A 17786-nucleotide genomic window follows, 5' to 3' on the forward strand; every position below is an offset into this window, starting at 1 on the left:
GCAGCAAAAGCCTCTTTGGGCTCCACAACTTTGACAAGCACAGTAGCTGTTGCTGACAGTGAAACGTTCCCATTGTCTTTCACCAGTATGAGCAGTTTATGCTCAGCCTCGTCTGTCTCTGTGAATGAGCGAAGTGTTCTGATCCGTCCTGTATAGCGGTCCAAAGCAAAGAGACTAGTGGTCACTAACTTCCTGCAGTGAAAACAGTAACCAGCCGTTATATCCTATATCAGCGTCATAGGCTCTGACTTTAGTCACCAAGTGTCCTGCGTTCACATTGCGGGGAATCTCCTCCACACCTTCAGCAGAACCGTTAGAGCTGACTGGATACAGGATGACTGGAGCGTTGTCGTTCTGATCCAGAATGAACACGTTCACTGTGACGTTGTTGCTTAGTGACGGAGTTCCAGAATCTGAGGCAACAACTTGGAACTGGAACTTTTTCAGAGTTTCAAAGTCAAAACTTTTTAGTGCCGAAATCTGTCCATTATCAGAATTTATATTTAGAAAAGACATGATGTCATTTGTCTTTACTGCTCTCACTATATGATATGAAATAGCTGCATTATCATTCAAATCATTGTCTGTTGCGCTTACAGAGAATATTGAATTTCCGGCAACATTATTTTCTACAAGATAAAACTCTAAAGGGTTTTGGTCGAAATGAGGACGGTTGTCATTTACATCTGAAATCTCAATGCTGAGAGTTTTGTAAGTAGATAAGGGAGGTTCACCACAATCTGTGGCTTTTATTGTTATTTCATAATGTGACACCTGCTCTCGATCCAAAAATCCCTTAGTAACAACTGAATATATGTTCTCCTTATAGGAGGGCTTTAATTCAAAAGGCACGTCTGAGGTTATGCTTGATAATATTTTTCCATTGACACCAGAGTCTTTATCTGTCACACTAAGTAGTGAAATAACTGTTCCAGGCTTTGAGTCTTCAGACACTGTATTTGACACTGAGGTCACTTCTATTTCTGGTGGATTATCATTGACGTCTATTATCTTTATAATGACCCTACACTCACCTGTCAGTGGAGGTGTTCCTTTATCAGATGCCTCAACATCGAGTTTATAAACATCGTTTTCTTCATAGTCCACGAGTCCTTTAACTCTAAATTCTCCGGTCAATTTATCCAATTCAAAAATGTCATAGACTTTTTTCTTCAGAGTTTTTCCAAGGCTGTATTCTATTTCACTATTAGGTGCCTTCGTCTGGATCTGTTCGCATTCATTTTAAATATTGAAGTACCGACGGGAACGTTTTCTTTTATTGCAATTTGGTATATCTCCTGACTAAATATCGGACGATTATCATTACTGTCAAGAACAATAATAGAAACATTTAGTGTACCTGATCTTGGAGGTTTGCCTCCATCAACCGCTGTAACCAGCAGCGTGTGTTTGTTCTGTTGTTCTCTGTCTAACGATTTCTTCAGCACTAAAAATGGTATTTTGTCCTCATCGCTTTGACGGATGTCTACTTCAAAATGTTCGTTTGACGTTAAAGTGTACGTACGAATAGAGTTAATTCCAGCATCGGGATCGCGAGCTGTATGCAGTTGAAATCTCTTTCCTGGTAATGTTTGTTCAAATATTTCAAATCTCTGTTCTTTTTCGGGGAAACTAGGAGGGTGATCATTTACATCAGTAATTTCTACAATTACATGGTGCATTTCCAAAGGGTTTTCGACAAGGATTTTTAGCTCCATTATACATGCACCGCTTCCGTGACAGAGATCCTCTCTGTCGATTTTCTTATGGACATACAGATTCCCATTGTCCGGGTTTACCTCAAAAAATGTATCCTTTGATCCAGAAACAACACGGAACCGTCGGCCACTTAACGAGGTGATTTCAAGGCCAAGATCCTTCGCAACATTTCCAACAGCAGTTCCTTCTTTCACCTCCTCTGGAATAGAGTATCGGATCTGAGCAAAAGCCTGCTTTCCTAAAAAAACCGTTAGAGCCATATGAAACACAAACAAATAGCACTCCTTCGCTCGGCTTTGTCTGTCGGTCCCCATCATTACTACAACTTAGAGAAAACACAAGAAAGGGTGTTATATATCCAAGCCGTTGTGCATCGCATAATTACAACGTGAACCCATCGTCTGGCGTGCTTTATTCAAACGCCTGCCCTGATCTAGATGACGAACAAAAGCTTTTTCATGGGAGGGACACAGTCTTATATCATCTTCCAATATTACAGTGACACCCGGAGGACATTGAAGGAACGTAATGGATATCCTAGGATATACTATATTTTTGTCCAGATTATAGTTAGTTAGTAACTTCCTGTCGTGAAACTACTCTGTTTTGTCAAAATTCGTATTCTCTTAAAGTCTTAATATCACACATAGGTTGAATTATAATACACTTTTTATGTTGTTTTAAACACAACTGCCAAAAACAAACTATACTAGTATTCCCTAACAAAGAAAATATCTCTATGCACTCTTTGTTGCTTAATTGACCAAAAAGCCAACGCATTTCAGCACCATGGACAGTGGTCACACCACCAAGCAAAGAGCTGTATTGTTGTTTTTATGGTCTTACCTCGACAGATGTCTCCTGTCAGGGAGCACTAGTATTCCCCTATAGATCCTATACTAATGATACAACATAGCCAGCAAACTCAAATGTTTTCCAGTACATCAAATAAAAAAATCTGGAGAAAAAAATATTAACAGTAAAAAGTCAAAAGTATAAAATTGACACTAAATGGGCAAAAGCGTGAAGATTTGTAGTGATTCAGAAAGTGTTCACTGTCACTGAGATGTTCAGCCTTTTGTGTTTCTATAAATGTGATTCTGTACACCAGCCAGATAAATAATATTTGAAAATGCCTTACCTCTGCAGTCGCAGACCTCCTGTCAGGCATCATCAGAGTGTTCCCATGGCTGCCCGGGACTATAGTAGATCCTATACTCATTCTGGGTCCAACTAGCATGTACCGCTTTTCTCCAGATCTGTACTGGATGCTGTGACACAGTGTCCCATCATAATTAGGCTCTTGTAGATATTTAGAAGTATAGTCTGTGGATTTAGAGCACTGCATTGCAATCAGCACGATGATACTGATGAGAAAAAGTGTTGAAACTGAGCCCAAAGTTATCATCAGATAAAAAGTCACATTATCATCCTCATCATCCTTTGTTGCACTTTTAACATCAGAAGCAGCAAAAGCCTCTTTGGGCTCCACAACTTTGACAAGCACAGTAGCTGTTGCTGACAGTGAAACGTTCCCATTGTCTTTCACCAGTATGAGCAGTTTATGCTCAGCCTCGTCTGTCTCTGTGAATGAGCGAAGTGTTCTGATCCGTCCTGTATAGCGGTCCAAAGCAAAGAGACTGTGGTCACTAACTTCCTGCAGTGAAAACAGTAACCAGCCGTTATATCCTATATCAGCGTCATAGGCTCTGACTTTAGTCACCAAGTGTCCTGCGTTCACATTGCGGGGAATCTCCTCCACACCTTCAGCAGAACCGTTAGAGCTGACTGGATACAGGATGACTGGAGCGTTGTCGTTCTGATCCAGAATGAACACGTTCACTGTGACGTTGCTGCTTAGTGACGGAGTTCCAGAATCTGAGGCAACAACTTGGAACTGGAACTTTTTCAGAGTTTCAAAGTCAAAACTTTTCAAGGCTGAAATCTGTCCATTATCAGAATTGATATTTAAAAATCCTGCTATTTTATCTTGACTAACTCCCTCTCTGACTATATGATAAGTTAAACCTGCGTTTTCATTTAAGTCTTTATCCAAAGCAGTAACAGAAAATATTGGGTCTCCAGGAATGTTATTTTCAACAAGGTAAAGCTCCATTGGATTATGCAAAAATTCTGGTTTATTATCATTCACGTCAGATACATCAATACTCAGAGTTTTTAATGTAGAAAGAGGAGGTTGTCCACAGTCTGTAGCTGTTATTGTGATGTCGTAATGCGAAATTGATTCTCGATCCAAATGCTGTTTCAACACTAACGAGTACATATTATCTTGATATGATGGTTTTAAATCAAATGGCACATTATCTGAAAGACTACATATTACTTTACCGTTTAATCCGGCATCTTGGTCTGTAATACTAATAAGATAAACCACAGTTCCAGGTTTTGAGTCTTCAGCTACCATGTTTGACAGGGATGTCACCTCTATTTGAGGTTTGTTGTCGTTTTTGTCGAGCACTTTGATGATCACCCTGCAATCAGTACTCATTGGAGGCTGTCCTTTGTCAGTAGGCATGGATGTCTAACTTAAAAACATCAATCTTCTCATAGTCAATTTCTCCTTTTACTAGAATTTCTCCAGTGTCTTTATCTAAACTAAACATATCATATATCTTCTGGTCAAGTTGACCACCAAATAAATATTCAATATCTCCATTTGCACCCTCATCCACATCTGTTGCATTTACTTTAATAACACTTGTATCTGCATCTACATTTTCAGGTAATGTTACTGAATATACTTCTTGGCTAAATGTAGGATGGTTATCATTAGAATCTAGAACAATGACTGTAACATTAAGCGTCCCTGATCTCGGTGGATTTCCACCGTCGATTGCTGTCAGAATCAGTTTGTGCTCATGGTGCTTTTCCCGATCCAGAGCCTTTTGCAGAACCAGGAATGGTATCTTGTCCTCTCCTGTCTCTCGAATTTGTATACTAAAATATTCGTTTCGATTTAATTTATACACGCGCACCGTGTTGATGCCAACATCTGGATCATGCGCAGTAGGTAACTGGAAACGTTTGCCAGGAACGGTGGACTCGGAAATGTCTAATGTTTTTTCTTCCTCTTTAAATCTCGGTGAATTATCATTTATATCTATGATTTCAACTCCTACATAATGTATTTCCATGGGGTTCTCAGCGACCATTTTTAAGTTCATTAAGCACGGCGACACGGTTTTACAGAGCTCCTCTCGATCGATATTTTTATGCACATACAAGATACCATTGTTCTGATGTACTTCAAACTGAGCATCTTTAGTTCCCGACACAATACGAAACCGTCGTTCCTCCAGCGAACCAATGTCCAATCCTAGATCCTTGGCGACATTTCCAACAACAGATCCCACTTTTACTTCCTCTGGAACTGAATACTTGATCTGAGCTGAAACCTGCTCCACGCAGCCGAGCATCACAGAAAAATAGAGGGCTAACCACCATGACTGTATTCCTCGTCTTTGTCCTCCGGCTTCCATCCTTTCCGTTTTGATTATTATTATTATATCTACTCACAGGTCCTTACGAAAAATAAAATTACCTATGCCACAAAATGTTGTTTTGAAATGCATCCCATAATTTAAACGTATCTATGAAGAAATGCAACAACGGCTGCGCTCGTTTATCTTGAACACGCTCTCTTCTCTGTCGACCTGAACAAAACGTCTCTGGAAGGGGCAGGGCCAACGCTATAGCACAACAGTGAGTGCTGATATGACACTGACACCTTGTGGACTGGGTACATACATTATGCCTCCTTTTTTAAGCAAGCCGTGACATAAACTACGAAATAAGTGTGTTTGCAAATTGTAGCTCCTTAACTACAAATAGTTTCTGCTACCCTTTCTTTAAATCAGGTTATACAGTCTTTTATATTTTTATTTTTGTCCTATACCGTTCAAGGTAGCTGGTTTCCCTTCATTTCTTCACATTGACAATAAATTAGCAGACTCTGAAATGTTGTTTAAAAGTGACCATCATGTCTGCATTAATGTGTGTCAGTGTCACATTATTGCTTCGTGGCAATGCAGTACGACCTAGTGTGCGCTGACTTCTCTTGACAAAAATCTTACTTTCAAAAACATTTATGTGGATGCTCTGTTCTGAACACTACTCGAGCTGGTTTCAAGGATGTGCTAATACACTTGCATAAAGCAAATGAATGGGAACAAGATACAACTAGATTTCTAAAACGCATTAGCGTGGTAAGTTACAAACTCGATGATTTGCAGTAAATGTCCAAAAATACAAACCACTTGCTCAGTTCTCCAAATTCATAAGTTAAGATCAGAAAATGTTAAAACGAAAATGATTACCATATGACCAAGCCTTGCTGTCAGCCCCATGGACAACGATAAGAAATATGACGTTTTGTTGGTATACCTTTCCGCGTGAAGTTGCCTTAAAGTATTGCATAAAGAAGTCATATCCAAATTTAAAGTTCTCAACTTGAAAATCAGCACAGCATTTCCAGCATACTTCACTTCAGCACCTTGGACATAGCTAGGATATAAACCATGCCACGAAATTAGGTGTAATGTTAGTAGCCTGAACACATTTTCTAATTTCAGAAGAGGCAGCAAGAGACATTGGTGAGGCTTAAATGAAAAAGGCATGAACATTTCAGATATGTTCCTGTGCATTGTAAACATTGATATGTTTCATATATGTTAGAACGACATTATCTTACTGTAATCTGAAGTAAATTCTCTGAGTGCAGGTTACTTTATTTGTACCAGTAGGTGGATTTGGTTTGCAGTAGAAATACCATTGTGACACACATTTTACAACCAACACATACCATAGACAAACATGATAAATAATTACATTTAAAATCAAAACATGGTCTTACCTCTCCAGAAGTGTGTCTCCTGTCAGGAAGCATTAGTGTGTTGGCATGGCTGCCCGGGACTATAGTAGATCCTATACTCATTCTGGGTCCAACTAGCATGTACCGCTTTTCTCCAGATCTGTACTGGATGCTGTGACACAGTGTCCCATCATAATTAGGCTCTTGTAGATATTTAGAAGTATAGTCTGTGGATTTAGAGCACTGCATTGCAATCAGCACGATGATACTGATGAGAAAAAGTGTTGAAACTGAGCCCAAAGTTATCATCAGATAAAAAGTCACATTATCATCCTCATCATCCTTTGTTGCACTTTTAACATCAGAAGCAGCAAAAGCCTCTTTGGGCTCCACAACTTTGACGACCACAGTAGCTGTTGCTGACAGTGAAACGTTCCCATTGTCTTTCACCAGTATGAGCAGTTTATGCTCAGCCTCGTCTGTCTCTGTGAATGAGCGAAGTGTTCTGATCCGTCCTGTATAGCGGTCCAAAGCAAAGAGACTAGTGGTCACTAACTTCCTGCAGTGAAAACAGTAACCAGCCGTTATATCCTATATCAGCGTCATAGGCTCTGACTTTAGTCACCAAGTGTCCTGCGTTCACATTGCGGGGAATCTCCTCCACACCTTCAGCAGAACCGTTAGAGCTGACTGGATACAGGATGACTGGAGCGTTGTCGTTCTGATCCAGAATGAACACGTTCACTGTGACGTTGCTGCTTAGTGACGGAGTTCCAGAATCTGAGGCAACAACTTGGAACTGGAACTTTTTCAGAGTTTCAAAGTCAAAACTTTTTAACGCGGATATTTGTCCGGTTTCCGAATTGACATTCAGAAAAGATGTCATATCACGATGCAGCCCATCACCTCTCACAATGTAATATGTTATTGCTGCATTTTCATTAAGATCATTATCAGCAGCACTTACAGAAAATATTGATGCTCCCGCGGCATTGTTTTCTACCAAATAAAGTTCAAATGGATTCTGACTGAAAAGTGGCCTGTTGTCATTTACATCTGACACCTGAACACTCAATGTTTTTACAGTGGAAAGTGGAGGTTCACCACAGTCAGTGGCTGTTATTGTGATGTCATAATGGGACACACTTTCTCTGTCTAAACGCCCCTTTATGACAAGAGAGTACATGTTTTCCTCAATGGATGGCTTCAAATCAAACGGAACATTCTCCAAAATTTTACAAATAACTTTTCCATTAACCCCCGAATCTCTGTCAGTAACGCTGATGAGAGATATAACTGTGCCAGGCTTTGCATTTTCTGGGACTACGTTGGACAATGATGTTACTTCAATATCTGGCTTATTATCGTTTACATCTTTTATTTTTATCACAACTCTGCTTTCGGCCGTCCAAGGTGGCTGGCCTTTATCTGAAGCCTGCAGATCTAGTCTATAAATCTCCGCGTCCTCAAAGTCCACTTTTCCTTTCACTCGAATCTCACCGGTGACGCCGTCTAATTCAAATGTATCATGCACTTTTTTCTTTTGTGTTTTTCCAAACGTGTATTCAATTTCGCTATTAGAACCTTCATCAAAATCTGTAGCGTTTAATTGTATTACAAGAGTTCCTATCGGGGCATTTTCATCTAATGATACAGTGTATATATCTTTGCTGAACACAGGGCGATTATCATTTGTATCTACCACGGTGATAGTTAAATTAAGGCTACCAGATTTCGACGGACTCCCCCCATCAAGGGCCGTTAACACTAACCGGTGTTCTGCCTTTTGCTCCCTATCCAAAGCCTTTTTCAGCACTAAAAATGGTATCTTGTCCTCCTCGCTGTCTCGGATTTCAGTGTCAAAAAAATCAGTTGAGCTCAATTTATATATTCGGACTGACTGTGTACCGACATCAGGGTCTCTAGCAGCATGAATTTGGAAACGAGTACCTGGAGGGGTATGCTCTGCTATTTCCAGTCGCTGCTCGCTTTCCGGAAAAGTCGGTGAATGGTCATTAACATCCGTTATTTCAACGCCAACGTAGTGTATTTCCAGTGGGCTTTCTACAACAATTTTCAGATTTATCAAACAAACCTTGATTCCATCACAGAGCTCTTCGCGGTCCATAATTTGTCCAATATACAACACTCCATTGTTTTGATTTAACTGAAACAGAGCATGATTGGGCCCCGAAACAATACGAAACCGCCTGCCTGATAGAGTGCTAATGTCAAGCCCTAAATCCTTGGCAACATTTCCAACAGGGGATCCCACCTGTACTTCTTCTGGTACAGAGTATCGTAGCTGAGCCAAAACCAGTTCCCCAAAGCACAGCAACACAATCCCGGCAACCCACCAGCAGTTCACCCTGCGCCTTTGTCCTCGTTCTCCCATTTTGGAGCAAAAAAAATGAAGGCTTTCTTTTCGGCAAAATACAGCAATCCAATTGCTCATCGAACCAGTCTGAATAAATCCATTTCCCGATTCTCAAATATGAGCTTCCACACATGAATATGAACCGCTTTTTATATTACTTGATAGATATTCTACGATGTGTACTCCGTCAGCATACCACCTCAAGACGAGATGATCCAGAGATGGGCAGGGCCTGTGCAGAATGAGCAACACAACTATTACCTAGGCCACACTGACACCATGTGACCAGCGGGCTACAATGCCATACACAATCCCAAGTGTTTTATTTCACTACCTTCTTCTCTATTACAATCGGCTGCTAAATGCCTCCATGCTGCAAATAGTCCGGCAATAAAGGACACGCGATGAGCTGATTAAAACGTCCCCCATAGTCTCACTCTGTGGAGGATGCTTGGGTCTCCTCAAGCATCCTCCAGAAAGTCAAACAAAATGTGTGGTATGTTTCTCAGCAACCCCCAATTAGCGTGTGTGGTTATTGGACAATTGATAAAGACAAACAATAACACCTGCAATCATTTGCATTGTTCAATTACACAAGACTTCGTTAATTTCGCAGGATAGAACAGTAGACACGTATTGTAAATCTGCTCCACAACTCTAACGTTATTAAATTAAATAATAGATTAACTTAAATTAATACAAAACATGTGGCTGGACTTTTGATAATAACTGAATGTTGTATACAAACGTTATTCAGAACCAGCCGAGTGATTAATCACCTCCAGTAAATTGTATTGCCAAAAAGAAAAACGCACAAACAGACACTTACAAAAAACAAACAATATTTCAGCACCATGGACAGCACCATTTCACACCAGGAGGGAGAAAATGGCAAACAAAAGCAATATGTATAACGTATGCATAGGACGTATTCTATAACGTATTGACTGCAATGTAATATTGTTGTGCGAATTAATTCAAACATATTTACCTCTCCAGAAGTGTGTCTCCTGTCAGGAAGCATTAGTGTATTGGCATGGCTTCCCGGGACTATAGTAGATCCTATACTCATCCTGGGTCCAACTAGCATGTACCGCTTTTCTCCAGATCTGTACTGGATGCTGTGACACAGTGTCCCATCATAATTAGGCTCTTGTAGATATTTAGAAGTATAGTCTGTGGATTTAGAGCACTGCATTGCAATCAGCACGATGATACTGATGAGAAAAAGTGTTGAAACTGAGCCCAAAGTTATCATCAGATAAAAAGTCACATTATCATCCTCATCATCCTTTGTTGCACTTTTAACATCAGAAGCAGCAAAAGCCTCTTTGGGCTCCACAACTTTGACAAGCACAGTAGCTGTTGCTGACAGTGAAACGTTCCCATTGTCTTTCACCAGTATGAGCAGTTTATGCTCAGCCTCGTCTGTCTCTGTGAATGAGCGAAGTGTTCTGATCCGTCCTGTATAGCGGTCCAAAGCAAAGAGACTGTGGTCACTAACTTCCTGCAGTGAAAACAGTAACCAGCCGTTATATCCTATATCAGCGTCATAGGCTCTGACTTTAGTCACCAAGTGTCCTGCGTTCACATTGCGGGGAATCTCCTCCACACCTTCAGCAGAACCGTTAGAGCTGACTGGATACAGGATGACTGGAGCGTTGTCGTTCTGATCCAGAATGAACACGTTCACTGTGACGTTGCTGCTTAGTGACGGAGTTCCAGAATCTGAGGCAACAACTTGGAACTGGAACTTTTTCAGAGTTTCAAAGTCAAAACTTTTTAGCGCTGAAATTGTGCCATCGGCTTCATTTATATTTAAAAATGAAGTTACTGTGGGTGCTTGACTTTTACGGTTAAGGGAATATGTGACTGCTGCATGTTCGCCTCCATCAGCATCTGCTGCGCTCACTGAAAAAATAGACATTCCAGCCTTGTTGTTTTCAGGCAGATAAAAAGTATATGGACTTTCAGTGAAGACAGGTCTGTTATCATTTACATCTAGCACATCTACCTGTATCACCATTGTAGATGATAGGGCTGGGCTCCCTAAATCCTTAGCCGTTATTGTGATGATATACATATGCATGGTTTCCTTATCTAGGTAGTCATTGGTGACTAAAGAGTATGACTGTCCGTCAGGGGAGGGCTTTAAGTCAAAAGGTAAATGACCCGGCACACTGCAGACCACCTGTCCGTTCACACCTGAGTCAAGGTCCGTCACGCCCATCAATGCCACCACCGTGCCAGGAGGTGCATCTTCTGGAATGCGACTTGAAAGGGATGTGATCTCTATTTCAGGTTGATTATCGTTCACGTCTTCCACTCTAATAACCACGTTGCAGTGTGTGGAGAGAGACACTGCACCTTTGTCCGCAGCCAGTACCTTAATCTCATAGACTTGCTTTTCCTCGTAATCAAGGCCTCCTTTCACCGTCAGTTTGCCAGTTCTGCTATTCAAATCAAACGTTTCAGATGAGAATCCTCGAAGTTTACTCCGTAAAGAATATTCGACCTCACCGTTCATCCCCTCATCCGAGTCAGATGCATTTACTGTCAGCAGAAATGTTCCTGCATTTGCGTTTTCCTTTATCGTTACGGTGTATTTCTGTTTATCACACACTGGTGAGTTATCATTAATGTCAGACACAATAACAGTGATATTAATAGCACCAGATGTTGATGGTTTACCTCCATCATTAGCTGTTAAGAGTAACCAGTGTTGAGCGGCGTGTTCTCTGTCCAAAGGTCGCTGTAAGATTAGGAATGGAACCTTTCCTTCCTCTCCAAATTCCTCTATTTCCAGGCGAAAATACTGGTTATGGTTGAGTTTATATGATTGCAAGGAATTTAAACCAACATCTAAGTCTTGTGCTCCTTCCATTTGAAATCGAGATCCAACTATGGCGGACTCCAGCACCTCTAATGTGCAGTTTTCTTCAGGAAATCTGGGCACATTGTCATTTACATCGAGTATTTCAACTATTACCTGGTGCATCTCCAGAGGATTTTCTACGACTGCTTTCAGATTTGTGATGCACGGAGCAGTTTTTGCACACAGCTCCTCCCTGTCTATTCTCTGGTTCACTAATAAAACTCCATCTCTCGGATTTACCTTAAACAGATCCTGCTTTGTTCCTGACACGACACGAAGATTCCTATCCGTCAATCTTCCGAGATCTAATCCAAGGTCTTTGGCCACATTTCCAACGGCCGTGCCTACTTTTAATTCTTCCTGAATGGAATACCGTATTTGAGCAGAGATTCCTTCCAAATGAGTCACAATCAGCAGGGCCAGAAAATAAGAAATCCACATATCTTGCCATGGTCCTTTCATGTTCGTTATCGCCATTTTTGGAAAAAGCCTTTTAAAAAACGATCTTAAATCTGTCAACAATATTATTATGGCATTTTTCAGTTTCCTCTCACAGATAATAAACTAAAAAGGTCTGCGGGAACCATCATTCCGACAGAAGAATGAAGAGTGTTTATTCCGGTCTTTCAACCTGTCTCGTTGGTTTGTTACTGAATGCACATGTAAAAACGATACCGTCTCACACACAGCCACTGTGTTGATATATAGTGTAACAGCACCACCCATTGTCACTGTGACGATGGTGCGGTGACGATGATACGTTTACTTCCAGTTTAGTCTACAGCAGGGGTGCCCAAAAGGTCGATCGGGTAGTGGGTAGATACATATATTCCCCCAACGGAACCCCGCGCCCCCAGAAATTCAAGTTTTTTGTTTTATTTTTCTGAAATACTTCCCACATCTGTATTTAGGCAGTAGATGCTCGAAGTAGGAGTAGAAGTTATAATCACACCAGTTGAGATTAGCTATTGGCAACTAAGTGTGTCGAGGTAAATGCGAACAATTCGAAAATTAATGCATGAGAGCATTCCCTGGTTATGCCAGCAATTAATTGTAATTCATTAATTGAAAAGTATTAGCCTAGTAAATTATTTGAAAATGATGGACCTATACAATGATGGTTGTGAGTTCAATACCAGGGCTGCCACCATTGTACCCCTGAGCAAGGTATTCTTTGCTCCAAATTGCTCCAGGGAGACTGTCCCTGTAATTAGTGCACTGTAAGTCACTCTGGTTAAGAGCATCTGCTAAATGACCTGTAATGTAATGTAAAACATTGCTGCTAATGTAGGTAAAGCAGTTGACATTCACAGTAGCTCTGCTTGAACTCTGTGTAGTCTACTCAGCACACTCCCACAATCTTTCTCCTATTGAAGGGGTGAGCAGTGACATCTCATGGATTATACCTGCACATGCAGCCATGATCAGCCCACTCGCGTGTCTGCTGTACATGGTTCATATGCAATTGTGCCTTCTGCTCTATGCTGTAAGAGTGCAGGAATAAATCATGACAGCAAATTAGAAATCACACTAACCGCAGATAGGAAACAAAATGAACTACACTGTAAAAACCCCGAATCTGCGCATCCCTTCCACACGCACGGCGACGTATTGGGTCTGGAATTAGGCCAAACATAACGTGCGCGAGCACGAGCGCTGCCGCATTGTGCAACACCTCCTCCCATTTCTGCCTCCATCGTTTCCCCCATGCTGCATTAAAGCTGCCAGACTGGTTCAAAGCACCCAATTGCCATTATTATTATTATTATTATTATTATTATTATTATTATTATTATTATTATTATTACAGTTAATTATATTATCAGTTCTTGGTAGGAAAAAGGAGCGATAATATTTGACAGAGAATGAGCAGCTGATGTCTGCATGCGGGTGCTGCACTGTGTCAGAATAATAAATTACACGCAGCTTCAAAGCACACCGTGACCTCCAGCGAACAGACAGCACGTCGCCTTGGTAACGCAGCGCCAGTAGGCAGGTCGCTGTCCATGGTGCTGAAAGCAAGCAGCGCTCAGAGAGGAAGGAAGCAGAGGGGGAGGGATGCAGGAGCTGTGAATGCTGCAGACAAAGAAACTCAGCTGTATCCAAATGCTGTGACACTGTTCATTCTCTGCAACATATACTATACATAATCCTCTTCACAGTCATATCCCTTCATTATGTTTTTTTATTTTATAACTTAATAATTATTTATGTATTAATATATCAGGGGGAAAAGCATGTACTTGCATCCCAGACAATATTTGTAAAGAAATGCAGGTAAAATACCCCTCCTAAAATTGAGGTTTTTATCTTCAGTTTAACACAAATAATGCATAGCAAATGAGAACCCAGATATGAACTAACACATACAATACATTGATGTATGGTGCACATGTGTTAGCCTACTAGTGCCAGCTGGTGGTTGTTCTAGTGCTTTGTTCCACATTGGTGCATTGCTGTGTCTGGTATTAGTGTGCTCGTGCTAGAGGACCAGAGCAGCAGAAACAGGCAGTGTGAGAGTTTCCTCTCAGGGTCAAGCGGTGCTGAGAAAGGAAACCGAAATGTTTCTGATCTCAAACTGTTTATTATGTCACTTTGCTCCAAGCAAACACAATAGTATCTAAACTAGAACCAATATAAAAGCATTTACTCTTTATTTAAAATATATAAAAAGCATGTTTCTTAAATGCAACTTTAGGATATAGAGGATATTAAAATAACTCATCATGTGGGCCTGAATGACAAGGTGTCCTCCTCACACATGAGCTCATCTCTCTGGGGAAATGAGATCATGTGTTCACACAGACACACTCATTAGTCCACCCTCATAAAAATAATCCTGCAAATTCTCTCCAAACGCTTACACCTAACCAAACCTAAAATAAAATGTATCCCCAAACTATACAAGCTATTCAACTTGTGACTTTAAGCATAATTCATTAGACTAAATTTAGAGCTTCATGCATAATGTGGTTTCTTGTTTTCCTATAAATGTTATTTATTTTTACAGTGCGTTTCTTTTCAGGATAAAGATGGCCATGATGTCCTCACAGATGGTGGATGTGCTGACTGGGATAAGTGAAGATGGTCCAGAAGGGGCACTGAGCTGGAGCCAGTTTCCAGTGCCATCATACATTAGAGAGTTATTGTCATGGACTTCCTCAATTGCCTGTCCCTCTTGTTTTGACTCACACATATTGTGCACTTGAATTATTTTAAATGTTTTAGACAAAAGGCCTAAACTGGACTTGAGCCCTACATAGTGATTTCAATCTGTTGAGAAAAGGATATATACAAATATAAAAAGGGGAATAGTAATGACTCAAATGCATTTGACAGAATGTGAAGATGTGGAAGGAGAGTAGTGTCTCCTGAATTAGTATTTTATACAGGAAAACTGGATTCTTTTTTATTTATTGGAGAATAAAAGGCCCTTAAAATGTTCAAATGACTTGTTCTTGCTGCACTTGAACAAGGACACACAAGCACAAATGTTTTGGTTGAAGACAGAATTACCTTTTTTTAACAGTTATAATCCTTTGAGGAGACAGAGCCTTGTAATCCTTCATCAGAGGAATGAGATAATATTAGAATTTATCTGATTAGTCTGATTATTCAGAATGTGATAGCATTGCTTTCCTTAAAGGTGTTTTGTCATTGTCATACTGTTCTTTTAAGTAATGCAGTTCAGTTAAGCAATCAGACAGACCAGTAATCCATGTACTACAAGTTCTACATTAGTATTGCATTATATGTTATAGATTTCTATTTTACTTTATTATTTATCTCTTATAAAACATAAATATCATCAATACTTAATTTCCTGTGGTGGGATTTTCCAGAATTAATTCAATGAAAGCAGACACACACACACACATGGTACATTTAAGTACAGTACCACTGTAGAGGTGGTGGGAGATAGGAGAATGTCAGCCAAGCTGTCCTCTCTACTGGACAACATGTCCCACCCCCTCCAGGACACTTTGTCCGCACTGTGCAGCTCCTTCAGCGTCAGGCTGCTTCACCCGCGGTTTCTCACAGAGAGATACCGTAGGGGTCATACTGTACAATCACCAAGGCCCCTGGTAGACCACCACAACAAGGAAAGTCTATTCCAACACTGTGTGCAATTATCAATGCCTGTGCAATATTCACTTTTTATTCACTTTTTTTATTCACTTTGTATAACTTTTTCTGTCAAATTGCTGTCAAGTACAATATTCTCTTTTATAACTTTAGCAATTACACTGTCATGTGCGACTGCATTTATATTATATTACTGTTACTGTATTTCTATTCTATTTAATTGTGTACTCTCTTTGCTGTAACAATGTAAATGTCCCCGTCGTGGGACAATTAAAGGATTTCTGATTCTGATTCTGATAAATGATCATTTCTTATTTTTGACATTTAAAGAAAGTCAATGTTCCTGTTTTATTGCTATAATACCACCTTCTCATATTAACACTGTCTCAGTAAAACACAGAAACCTGTGCATCCTGGATGAATGTCTACTTTCTGAAATAATAATACAGTTTTGGCTTCAAACAAAGAGTCGTTTTGTGGATTGCAATGGCTAAAATGTGTCACTTGAACTGAAACTTTGAATTAGAAATGAAAGACATAAATGCTATGATGTAACAGAGCACATTGTCTGTAGCTGTAATGATCTCCTTGCAAATGCTACTGTATATCACGTTCACTGATATGGGAGTAACACATTCAAGATCCAGCATTGCCTCCTAAAACCTTGCAAGTAAATATTTTTCTGACATTAAATAAAAATCTCTGGCAATTGTGTCCAGCTGGTAAGTATCTACATACACGTACAATAACTCATCACTTAGTATAGAAAAAACAGTATCGTGTGAGGTGATCTTTTGGCATTTTGATGTATGACACCAGCATGTCTGTGTTAGGCCTGAACTTTAGTTATACTTATCTGGAAAGTCTTTATGTATACTGTTCCACCATAAGGTCTTCTCCATGAGTTCATTACACTAGCTTGCAGTACAGCTGTCCCTGAATCGACTCACTATGTAAGCCAGATGACTTTGGCTCTCCAAATCAGCCCCTGAATCAGCAAAATCAACAAATTGGCAACATTGCCATTTTCATAAACTGTATTGCCCAGTGCCAATATGCATTCAAGAAGATTACTGTTCCAAAAAGTGACGCAAGACAGGAAATTCATACTGACAGAGCGGTACTGTTCTAAGGCCATCACTGTGACTGATTGGTTTTAGAAATTAGCTAAATTGTTGTTGTTTTTTAAACTGACATATTAAGTGAGGTCAAATTTAAGAAACTTAGTTAACTAGCTAACAAGGGAGAGTAAGCTTTTTACTTATTAACATTATTAATCACAAATGTAGTTTATTGTAGATTCACTAAATGTTGACCTGCTTTATAAACTAGAATTAAAACTCATTTTACAGTAATGCAAATGAATGGTATGCCTTTTGATTCAAAACACAAGATAGATTCAGAAGTTCACCGTTAAGTGTGCTGTTGTATTTCGTTTTGTTATTTAATAGATCACACGGATCATAGCATACAATAAGCTCACATTACATACGTTACTACATATTGCACCATAACAGTACCACTGTACAAAAGCACTGATTGTATATGTTTGCCTGTAAAACATTACAACTTTATACAAGTAATGCAATGTGAGCTGTGCTAAAGAGTTTGACTACATAATATCTGATCGTTGAACTGTTAGTTGGCCCAACAATCTGATGGCACAGGAGTTCCACTGTTTTTCTTCACTTTACAAAGTTCAGCGTTGGTATTAAAAAAAGTATGGCATATTTATAAATACAGACATATATCTATATATACTGTATATGTATGTGAAGATACATACCGTAGTCAGTAATACACATGAGCACAGCTTTCATTGGTTGAAACCAGTATTCAGTATGTCAGTATTGTAAAGTAAACATTGAGTGAGTTTTCAACGTGTTACACAATCTCAG

General features: G+C 39.9%; 1 protein-coding gene and 1 pseudogene across 1 annotated transcript; both read right to left on the reverse strand.

Annotated features, from left to right (window-relative positions):
• Positions 1–174: 174 nt before the first annotated feature.
• Positions 175–9007, reverse strand: LOC115015071 (protocadherin beta-15-like; annotated as a pseudogene).
• A 107-nt stretch (positions 9008–9114) lies between these two features.
• On the reverse strand, positions 9115–17158 carry LOC115015073 (protocadherin gamma-A11-like). The gene is made up of 3 exons (XM_029442234.1): positions 16963–17158; positions 9911–12194; positions 9115–9220 (listed from the first exon to the last, which is right to left on the reverse strand). Exons 1-3 carry the CDS (start codon positions 17024–17026, stop codon positions 9115–9117), a joined length of 2454 nt encoding a protein of 817 aa, XP_029298094.1. The 5' UTR covers positions 17027–17158.
• Positions 17159–17786: the final 628 nt, after the last annotated feature.

Source organism: Cottoperca gobio, chromosome 10 (assembly GCF_900634415.1).
Source record: "Cottoperca gobio chromosome 10, fCotGob3.1, whole genome shotgun sequence".
In the NCBI taxonomy this organism is placed as follows: domain Eukaryota; kingdom Metazoa; phylum Chordata; class Actinopteri; order Perciformes; family Bovichtidae; genus Cottoperca; species Cottoperca gobio.